The sequence below is a fragment of the Takifugu rubripes genome, chromosome 14 (assembly GCF_901000725.2).
Source record: "Takifugu rubripes chromosome 14, fTakRub1.2, whole genome shotgun sequence".
NCBI lineage: Eukaryota > Metazoa > Chordata > Actinopteri > Tetraodontiformes > Tetraodontidae > Takifugu > Takifugu rubripes.
The window spans coordinates 12,400,774-12,411,898 of record NC_042298.1 but is presented as its reverse complement, the minus strand read 5'-3'; the positions used below and the strand labels follow the sequence as shown (position 1 = coordinate 12,411,898).

Below are 11,125 nucleotides of genomic sequence, written 5' to 3'. Positions count from 1 at the left end.
TATTATCAAACTGGTCTGATATCAGATATGCTCGTTCGTGCCGCTTCTACCTTTGGTTTCACTTGTTGTGACCTGTATTTTGTTTCCTTTACGAGGACGCTTATTAAAGCAAACAGCTCCATGCCGGAGTAATTACACAAATGTTATATTTACCCAAACAGGCCCGTATGTGCCTATAGGGGAAACAGCTCTCCATAAAATACGTTCCCATCCTAATGAGCGATGTCAGAGCAGGACAGAACACAAGCGATCTATTTAAGGAGTCAATTTTGGCAATTGCTGAATATTTACGAGGTTAACTAATAAGTGTAATTATGAGCTGATGTACAGTGATGGTGGCGAGATGGATGCAGAGCCGAATGAGGCAAATGTCCACGTGCTGTACGTGAACATCTGATGGTGGCGAAATCAGCAGAGCCACACGAGAAGTCTAAACTCGCCAACATGCAAACGCTGGTGCTCCTTTGGGTAAGAATCCGATTTAGGATACGAAAGCAAAACAACACGACCTTTAAGTCTTTCACAAGTCTGCTCACATGCGTCTATTAACATATGCTGTGCACTTCCCCCTGCGTTTCTGCTGCGCACACTGGCCACACTGTGTACAAAAGCGTGTAGTGTGTTCGGCCCAAACTAAATGATGTGTCATAACTGGTAATTCCGGCCACTCTAACTCATTATCTGTTCAGTAATTATTCGAGGGGCCCTTTAAAGGTGGCTGCAACTGAGCTGAGCCGCTCCATTTCAAAGAAAAATGACTCCCAAAGACTGCGACTACAGACTAAACATGTAGATGCTGTCAGTAAACACCCCCCCCCCTTTCCAAATCATTAACCTTTTGTTATGTTACGGCTTTTTAAATAAATCCGCTGACAGCGTCGGGTTTCTGCTTGCCTTCCTTCCTCTCGTCTTGCTCGCTGGATCTAAATGGCTGCACTTGAAGTGTGACCTTCCCCGTCTACTTTCAGCTGTCTTAATTGACTTTAAGAGCTCTCTCACTGCTTCAAATGGGCCCAAATGTGTGTGCATGTAGGGGCGTATATGTGTGTGTGTGTGTGTGTGTTGGGCCTATAATAACTATAATCACTGTTGGCTGCATGCAGCTTCCCTCTTCACTCTTTTTTAAGAAGACTGGCAGTTAAAAATACACTCCCAGCACAAACTCGGGCCCGAGACGTGGAAATATGGATGTGCGTTTGTGTGTTTGCTTTTGTGAGCCCTTCAACTATATGTTCATTCACTTCTTATGCTCTTGGTGAGGTTTTAATACTTCCGCCAGATAATGTTTCAGGCTTTACGTCTGTGTGTTTTAGAATTAACGAAGGATGATGAAGTGTGAGAGAAGAGAGAGACAAATATTTATGAAACCGGCTGAGAAAAGTAAAAGAGGCCATGTTGTGCGTGTGTGTGTGTGTGTGTGTGTGTGTGCGCGCACGCCCATAGCATGTGCATATGTGAATAAGAGAGCATGTGTGTTTGGTGTGGCTGCCCAGCAGCTTGTTTAATGTGGTCGGTGATAAACTGCTGTGACATTTCACCACTCTAAATCTCTTAAAGTAATAGGGGCGAGATGGCTTTGGGAAAGGAGACCGTCTGAGAAAGTGCACGCTCGCCTCGACACATGTTAGCGCACACACACACGCACACACGCACACACACCAGTCCACATGCCTCAAACATCTTTTTTAGATAAGAGCGCAGGGTGAACTCAGAGGTTTTCACACACTCGCATCTATCGGCCTCCATTTTGATGATCCGCAGCACACGGCCCCGGACGGCTGATCGGAGCTGCTGGAGGTGGCAAGTCCAATTCTGCAGGCCTATAAAGAGATCCTGCACCAGGCACGTGGCGGATTAACAGAAAACAGAACCAACGTAAATCAAACAGAATGAATCCCATAAGCTTTAAAAGGTAGGTGAGATAGCACAGGCTTTGCAAGTCCCAGGAACATGCTAATATCACGTTAGCATTTATGCTAGCATTGATGGAATGGAGAGGATGATACTTTGATTTCTGAAGTTTATTGTTAATGGGTTGCACTTTGAATCTGCTCAAACATTGAATTTTGTGCTTAATCAGAAACCCCCCTGATCTGCTCACCCACCCAGTTCGCTGTACAAGTGCAGCGCTCCATAATAGCTTTGGCAGCGTCAGCTTCCACCATTTTTGTGATGAATTTAAGTAATCCTAAACAAACTGACACACAAATTAAAGTCTTACGTTCGCGTCAACCATTTCGGGGAAGGTTCAAGTGGTCTCACGCTCGCGCTGTGGCTAAACAAGCGAAGTTAATATTCCCTGGAGTGTTTCTGTCCTGCAGAGGCCAAGTGCTCCGAGTTTGCCTTTAAATTATACTTTTCACACCATCCTCCCCACAGATGATATCAACACATGTTTTCTCTCTTCCCGCCGACTCTCCTTGTCGATGAGTAATGCCTGATACAGATGAATAAAAAAACAATACCTCATCTGAACAACATGCCAGCGCTGACTCCCCACGCCATGTGTTGGCTTCAGATCGCTCGCTTTCTTCAGCTCTTTGAATGAAACAACGATGAAACATGTGGTTTTTCCCACTATTTGGACAAATAAAATCTGATAGGTATTCAAAGTCATGTCTTGGTGTAACTTTTTCCTGCGTTTACAAGTGAAGTTTGAGATCAGATGTGAGAAAGTGCAGGTGAACTGGGGAAAAACACCCTGACTTCATGTTGACATGACTGAAAAACTATGTGTGGAATCACGACTCGGTCTGGGCATCGGTTTTATCTTCTTTTATCTCTATTTTTACAAGTTTTATGCTCATACTAAAGAGATAAATTCATACCTTGAAAACAAACAAATCATAATGATGAGTTTGATATTTCCCTCAAACATGAAGCAATTAATCGAAATAAATGAAACTAATGTAAATTATCCACACGTCAATGCGTTGGTTTGAGCTTAAAAACCAAACTTTAATCAGAAAGAAGTTTTAAATATTTAATTTTTTTTGTTGATGCTCTAAAATGCTCCCTTTTTTTTGGTTAAATTTGATACCATGCTGTCCAAACACACCACAGGTCTGCTTCTTCTCTGTCTGCCTCACCAACGGCTGATTCCAGCACCACAGTCTTTGTGTGACAGGCCGATATGATGGAGCGCAGATTAATCGCCGTAATCCAGCGGCGTGTCTAAATATTTTGGTTATTCGCTGTAGGGTCACGCCAAAACAATTAAAAGTTGTCACAGAAGGCCCGACATTTTCTGGACGTTGCTTATTTAGAATTCCTCATTTTCTTTGCGAATTCCGTATATCATTGATTCTACTTCATTCGTCTTCCTGTCTTCTGTGGACGTCCCGCCTCTGTCCTCTCCTGCTCCATAGATCTCGTCCCGGCTCTTGTAGGAGACGCCGGTGATCAACATCGGCAGACAGGATCCATAAACACCCATACGAATATTCGGCCTCATCTGGAAACCCTTAAATTGGCCCCAAAACATGACACAAGACGTATGAGTGGGAAGACAGGAAGATGAATAGGTGTTGGGCTACAAGCACTACTGAAATTATGGGCGAGACAGACGGGATTTATCCAGTTTTAGTAGCTGTTTTGGCTCACTACAGTTGCATTTATGAAATACTAAAGGTCTTAAAATTTCTGACATTTTGCCTCAGGACAGCTTTTCTTTTTTTGCTCACAGCTCTAATTTCTTGATTATATAAATGATTTTTTTTTTGTTTTGGTTTTTAGGAGAGTCAGCGTTTGCCTCCGTGTTTAAAACTGTCATTTCTGTCTGGGGGAGAAAGCGAATTTCTCGACCTCAGCCGCCGTCAGACATTTTAATCTTTCATTTATTTCGCCTGCGGTTTGGTCTCTGCTGTCCCTCTGAAACATTTCTGCTGATTTTGCTCCTACGTTGTTTGTTTTTTTTTTTAGTTATGATATTTAATAACATGCTTCTGTGCGTCTTTCTCTCTCTGTCCTGCCGCCACAGTCATCTGGAGGACAATCAAATCAGCGTCGTGGAGCGGGGAGCCTTTCAAGACCTCCGCCTCCTGGAGAGACTGTAAGTACCCCGTCTTCACCTCAACGCTGCGTGAAACTGCCCCAGTGCAACATAATGCATTTGAAATACAACCCCATTCACGCAGGTCTGCAAAAAAAAAACTTTACCCTGCCTCAAAAATATGACTGACTCACATTTTCAGCACATTTTGGATTTTATTTTTGAAAGAAACATGCACAAGACGCGTCCATTTCACACCCATCCTTGGAATCTCTCACAAGAATTCCCTCGCTCGGCCTCGTCCGAGTGTGCGCTCCCGTCATCTCACGCTGAGGCTCCAGTCAACAGGATGGAGGTGTCAGTGCGCCTAGCAACACTTCCCACACACACACCTGCATGTTTATGACTGTGAGCTGCAGGGATGACAGGCGGACAGGCCTGGAGGAGGAAGCGCTTCCACATTTCTGCTGAGCGTGGTGTTTATGACGGGCGTGAAGTAAATCTGGAAAAAACTTTTCTGATGATGTAACGTCGGGTAAATAGACTTTGACTGAATGAACATAACAAACCAAATGGAAGGAATATTAACACAGATGTGGACATTTAGCAGCTTAGGGTGCTGAGTGACAACAGCATCTGTATCTCCTACCACGAGACCCCACAACCAGGAGGGAAAGTGAGAGGCGATGGGTTCTTTTTGTGCTAAAAGTGTCTGTAACATGCGTGTCAGGGGGAGGTCAGAGGTCCTGGGTGAGGGGAAGGCAGGGGGCAACATGGTTCTGTGTCAAATCTCACACTGGAGCATTCATTGGTTGCTTTAAAAGGGGGGGGGGTTTGCACAAAGGTCAGCACTGACGTGCACTTTCATGTTAATTGATGTGACCTGCATTCAGGTGATACCCACACTGTCTTTTTGACTGTTTTGTTTGGGAACCTTTTGCTTTTTTATTGAACATGCTTTCGTTGACAGCTTCTCTGATGTCCTACCTGTCAGGTTTAAAGTTTGGGGTGAAGAGGTCGCGGTGCTGAGTCTGTGTGATTTATGGGGTTTCAATGTGAAAAACGTGCAGCTTGTGCGGTTATCTGCTCTGCTTAGGGCGTTCGTCCATGTCAAGGGAGTGAGTTATAAGGACTTTTTGGACATGTTGTAGAGGGCCGGAGTCAGCTAAAAGTAATGTTTAGGTGCCCCTTGCTTGTGTTCCAATATTTCAGAGGCCCCTGATGGCATAAAATCATCATGATTTGAAAGTAAACAAAGGACGTTGCTGCTAAAAGCCAAAACTGTTTAGTCAGTGCATGCTCTGTAATGAGTCACAGCTTCGGTAGTAGCTGATCGTGCGCTTTACTTACGTAGCAGCAGTTATTTTGGAGGAGCAGGGGTCAATTATTTCAAATGGTGGATGACTCTTTTTGGACTGCAGCTCTGTTTCCATTGGTGCACCCAGGAGTGAGTCAGGGTCTTATTATCATTATCACGGGGGTGAAAGGTGGGTATCTGTGTCCTCTCCAGCATAAATTCAACTTTATGACCCACCCGACCCTCCGCCCATCCTTTACTTCTCGTTTTTCCTCTCAAGCTGCCAAACACTTTGGTTGCCTGACGATAAGTTCACTCCCTCCGATCAGGCTGTCTGCGTCTATCTGTGCTGCAGTTCCCCCACACACACCCTGTATATCAGCTTACCCTCACATGTAGCAGTTGGTCAACACCATCTTTCCCCCTGTCCATCCTCTTCTGCCTCTCAATCCTTAAGAATTTTTCAATATGGCATTACAGGCTTGTGTTAAAATCTATAAACATGAATGATCAATGGGCTAGAATGTAATGTTTATAATGTTGTTTGACATATTCAATTAACTCAGACAAGCTCCCTTAATCTTCATAACTGATGTCACTTTTCAGGCATGAGAACATCAGTGTTACCATTGAGCGTCATATCTAATGTGGTATTGTGCTTCTTTGTGAAATAAAGGGTGTAACCACTGTGATACCGCAGTTAGGAACCATTCGGGGGTTTTTCCCATTAACTGGATCACCCTCATTTTATTGAGGTGATGGAAGTGTGACGAGGGACAAATAGTCTGATGTTTGAGTAAATAATATTGCTAATGGAACCTATCGTGGTTTCAACTCACCGACTGTTTTTATAAGACGTGAACCTTATTAAAAGCAAATTTGCATTTTGTGCACTTTTTTTTTGTAAAAATAGGGTTACGCACTTCTAAAAACCATCATGGAACAGTAATTTCATTGGGTAGCAGAGCAGCTAAAAAGGGAAGAAAAGTGAATTGCACTGGAAAAATATTTATCTTGCTGAGAACGTCTGTCACTGGGGATTACAGGAGGACATTAAGATCCCAAACTTGTTCCCCTGGTCGAATCCCATGCAGGGATAAGAGTGATAGCTGGCTTCAGCGAGCTCAGAGTGTGATAACCTGTGACTCACGCACAGAGCAAACACAGCGGGATGACCTGCAGGTCACATGATCAGGGAGCCAGGCCGGCTTGAGGCTTACCTTTTGATCCGTGGATCTGCTGACCTCAGAAAGTGGCGCTGTTGCCTCTTTGTGATAGCTGAGTCAGCACAAATGGACAAAATTTGACCACTGTTTGAGTGTGTGTGTGTGTGTGCCATGTTTACTGAGATGATTTAAGTGTCTTTTCTTCCCATGTTTCTTCCCCACAGTCGTCTGAACAGGAACAAACTCCAGGTCCTCCCAGAGCTTCTCTTCCAGTCCAACCCCAAACTGGGACGGCTGTGAGTACACCTTTCTTATGTTTCCATCCTTCCATCCAGAGCTCTCACTCTCCCTGCCACTTTCCATCTCCTCTGATGTGTTACGTGATCCATCCGAATGCACGGCCACGGTGCTGTGTCAGAACTTTTATCGGGGTTGAGGGTTCAAATCCCTCGCCGTGGCGACACAGTGCTGCTCTATGCTGCTGCGGGGAGGTGAAAAAGAGTGCGTGTCAGCATCGCTGCGCCCGATTTTTAAGAGGTGAAAGGGCGCATGGAGTGAGTGTTTTGCTTGGACCCGTGAGGAATTTTTATTCAGAAACACAAGTTTCCCATAGTGTAAGAGCAGGTCATGCTGATGGAGAGAAGACTCCCACTTGCTCTTTTCACTCTCTTTCCTCTCTCCCTCGTTTCTTTCTTCTTCCCTCTCAGGTTTTCTATTTGTTTTATCCTCGGAGAATCCCAGCCAGCTGAGGTTGAAGGTTGAAACACCTACATTTTATAGCTGTTTTCATTGGGCTGCCTTCAAGTCCAATGCTTTCATTTGACCGCTTGTGACTGCAATAGTGTGCATTCTTGTGCACGTATATGTTTAATATATAAGAGCAGTTGTGCCTGGACCTTATTGATATAAGTGATCTGAGGGTATTGGGACACGCTTGGACAGGGAATACCTGCTTTTGCACATTAAACTTCTCACTTTTCTCACTTTTTCCATCCTACATTTCAAATAAGAGGCACACATTATGTTGTTTAAAAAAGTCTTAAATGTACAAAGCATTAATGAAATCAAATGGGTTTTAAACTGATTGTCGACTGGTGGATTAATTGCATTTAATGCATGCTGTGTGTGGAGATGTAGGTTTTGTTTTGAGCTTTTCCAAAGATGGGATTGTAAAAATTTCCATTTCTACGTATGAATAAAAGAAGGGTGTGTTTTCGGTCATGGTGATGGGTGATATATTGCTGCGCAGATGACAGAAAAATTTTACGGCTGGAAGCAAATTGTCATTTACATCAACTGTGGCTTCCTGGATCACACGCAGTCAGAAACCCCTGGTGAACGGCGGGGACACCCACAGTGACGGATGCACACACACGCGCACTCAGTCACACATGCACACACGCTTTCCGACCATATTTAGTCATATTTCTCAGACTTTGTCCTGCTTTTCATGAGTGACAGTCTTATTACTTCCACTAGCTGGCTTACTATTCCATAAAACCTCTAATTGGTCTCGATAGCTTTTATTTATTACTGGTTAAATACGGATCTCTTGGAGCTCTTAAAGAACTCAAAAATAGAGTGGAAAAGGTGACTGTGATCCAAACTTAACATTATAAATCTCATTTTCTTTATATCCCTGCTTTCCCATCAGCACAATCTAAATTACAGTGTCTGCAGTTTCATCCTGCTCTTTATTTTCCCCTCTATTTTTCACTTTTCCTGTTATTTTTTTTCTTCAAATTTCAGCTCTTTTTCGGCGCTGTCCATGCTGTACTTTTCTGGCAATTAAGGGAGTGGTGGGAATGTAAATAGCAAGGCATTAAAATAAGAGAAAGTGTGTCAGAGGAGGAAGAACGCAGGTAGAATGACAGCAGAAACGCCTGGAAGCATTAAAGAAGGAGTAACAGCAGGAGAGGAAGGGAGAGGAGACGGGGGGTTGGTGGTGGCTTTGAGTTTGGGTTCGTAACCTTCCTCTCTGTCAGCCTCAGTTAGGTATTAAATGATGGCAGTGTGATAGGAATTACCTCTTAACCCTCCCATTAAAACTCTGCGGTCTGAGGTTTGGAGACAGGAGGAGGGAGAAGGAACTGGCGAACATTTAGGGAAAATAGGCAGAGTTGGATGTCCTGGTCCGTGGGGGGTTAGGGGCCCCACTAGATAAAGACGAGAGGTACCAGAGCAGATAATAGTTTTAACCAGAGTCGGCCGAGGTCGACGCGGCATGAAAATCGTAAATGTGTGTACCAAACGCAGATGGTGAGCGTCTGACAAAGACTGATGGGGAGGGAGGTGCCGTAGGTCATGTGAAGGAGGATGGATGGAAGGATACTAGTGGAGGGTGAAGTGAATGGGTAAATGGATGGAGAGATTGCGGTCCGTGACCCCGCTAGTTGCCCTGTGGAGCGGAAATGCGAGAAAACAGAGATAGGGTTGGAGCGATAGATGGATCAGGGAATGGAGTCTGTGGGTTTCAGTGTGTGCAGTCTGTGGTTCGACCCCCTGCCCCCCCTCCCCCGTAATTTCAGAGACTGTGGTCTCATAGCACATGCACCCACACGCACTCTAAACTCAAAAATACATTTTCTCGTAAAGCAATAAATTTCTGATGGCTCTGACGGAAAATCGCGTAGCGCTGGCGAGCCAGCTCTTTTGCATCAGCGCCCGAAAGTCAGCCTCCACGGGAATCGGTGACGGGATCGCAACTTTTAACACCAGCTCAGCCAAAACACGTGTCTGTACATCCTTGGAACAGCCGTGGAACCTCCTCCAATCCCCGGTACTCTCTGACCTTTTAATAGTGTTCTGTGACTTTTAGCAACTGCAGCTGCATTAAAGGTCAACCATGCCAGACGCGCGTGTGTGTGTGTGTGTGTGTGGCTGGGAAATTATTCCAGTGTTTAACATTAGTTAGTGGAGAATCCCAAGTTACTGGTCACCAAAACTGTGAATGCAGTAGTTTCCCTGTGTAAACTGACTGATGGCTGCCCGCTTCCTGTCTAAAAACGGAGGCTAGCCCTCATCCTGTTATCTTTTCTTTCCTCTCCGTGCACATGCCTGTTGAAGTGCTACGTGCAGGGCCCCCATGTTTCACGCAGCACTTGTGATCCTCCTGGAGCGGCTTCTTCCCATTTACAGAAGCTCCGGTTACAGCCGAGTGGATGGCATGAGGGGAGAGGTCCGTGGAGGAGGGATAAAAATGAAAGTAATGTCAAGGATGACAGACATTTCCTCTGTTGCTTCATTACTTCAGCGGGGCCCTCAGATGCTGAGGGTTACGTAACGGGAGACGCTGAACATTGATGGATCTGGAAATGAGACGTGCCGCAAATGCTACTTACAAAGAGACTGATGCTCCACAATTTAAAATGCTGAGTGCAACCCTCAAAGGTCCCAAACATTAGAGAAATGACACAACGAGAAAAAAAAAGGTTCTGTGGGAGTTTTTAGTCCAGGATGCATTTGAAAATAAATTTTAGTCAGTGTTTGCCCTTTCCAGGGCTATAGTAGAAACATTTAAAAAAAAAGATAAAACATTCTATTACCCATGTGGTTGGAGCACTGGCTTTGATTAAACATGCTAGAAGACAAATAATTTGCCCAGAAACCTAAATAAATCTGCACTGGCCACTGCAGCCTGCTGCCTTTAATACCTACTAATAGAATCATCCTGTTACAAATGAAAAAGTAGTAGAAATAATAAACACACCTGCGCTGAGTCCGTCGGGCCCATTTCTTTTCCTTAATGCTGCTGCTTTGCTCCTCACAGCAGGGACACCAGCAGCCAAACAGTAAGCCAAAAAGGTTATTTAAAGGGCTTAATGGAAGAATGTTTCCTATCTGGAGGGTTGCTGAAGAATGTTATGCACGCAAACTATGGACAAGTCGGGATAACAGCATTAGAGTTTTCCCTTAAAAATTGGAGCTTTCAAGTATTAGATTACGAGGAGGAGGACGAGCTGGATGAAGGATGAACGTGGAAGGCTGCCAGCGGTAGTCCCTGCGCCGATGCACGCTTGGTAATGAGACGTACTTCGCAGCACCGCTAGGTTACCTCTGGAGCGACGCACTTAACCTCCGCATGCTTCAGTGAGGCTCCCAGATGTGGAAGTGTGGACGTCACCCTCATCTGGCGGTAGAGGCACAACAGCGTTTTACTGGTTTAGTGGAAAAGAGGCTGAACTGAGTGAGAGGGGCAAGGGAAGGCGGCGGGGGAGGGGCGGCGGGGGTCATTTGAGATGTCTTTTCCTCCTTATTAAGTTAATGGAGAAAGATGAGGAGGTTGGCTTTAATCTTGGCTAATTGTCCATTTAGAGAAGACTGCTGTAGTTTACCTGCTGGAATGTTATGGTTAGTGTTACAGGAAGTGGGTGTACTCTCTGTGAACACTGATTGGCTGTGACAGACAAGGTGTCAGTGGCGATTGGGGGGGTATGGCACGGATCGGCGAGAGGTGAATGTTAGCAGTCTGAGATAATGAGTGTGTCTTCTCCATAGACTGTACTAATTCATTTAAGGTATCTAATGTTAGGCAGTGATTGGCCAGGTGAGCTTAAGCTCAAAAACCTGATCCGACTTATTCTTTTCCAGGGTCGACTGTGCAGAAATCTCTTGCAAACCCCTATTTTGTCTTTTTTTTCCACTTACAAACCCACAAACCCACACTAACCA

General features: G+C 44.8%; 1 protein-coding gene across 1 annotated transcript in view; it reads left to right on the top strand.

Annotated features, from left to right (window-relative positions):
* slit3 (slit homolog 3 (Drosophila)) overlaps window positions 1-11,125 on the top strand; it is a 157,912-nt gene that overhangs the window by 14,072 nt on the left and 132,715 nt on the right. Inside the window, exons 3-4 of the mRNA XM_011610926.2 lie at window positions 3,980-4,051; window positions 6,679-6,750. Coding sequence (XP_011609228.2) covers window positions 3,980-4,051; window positions 6,679-6,750 — 144 coding nt within the window. The remainder of the gene's footprint in view (window positions 1-3,979; window positions 4,052-6,678; window positions 6,751-11,125) is intronic.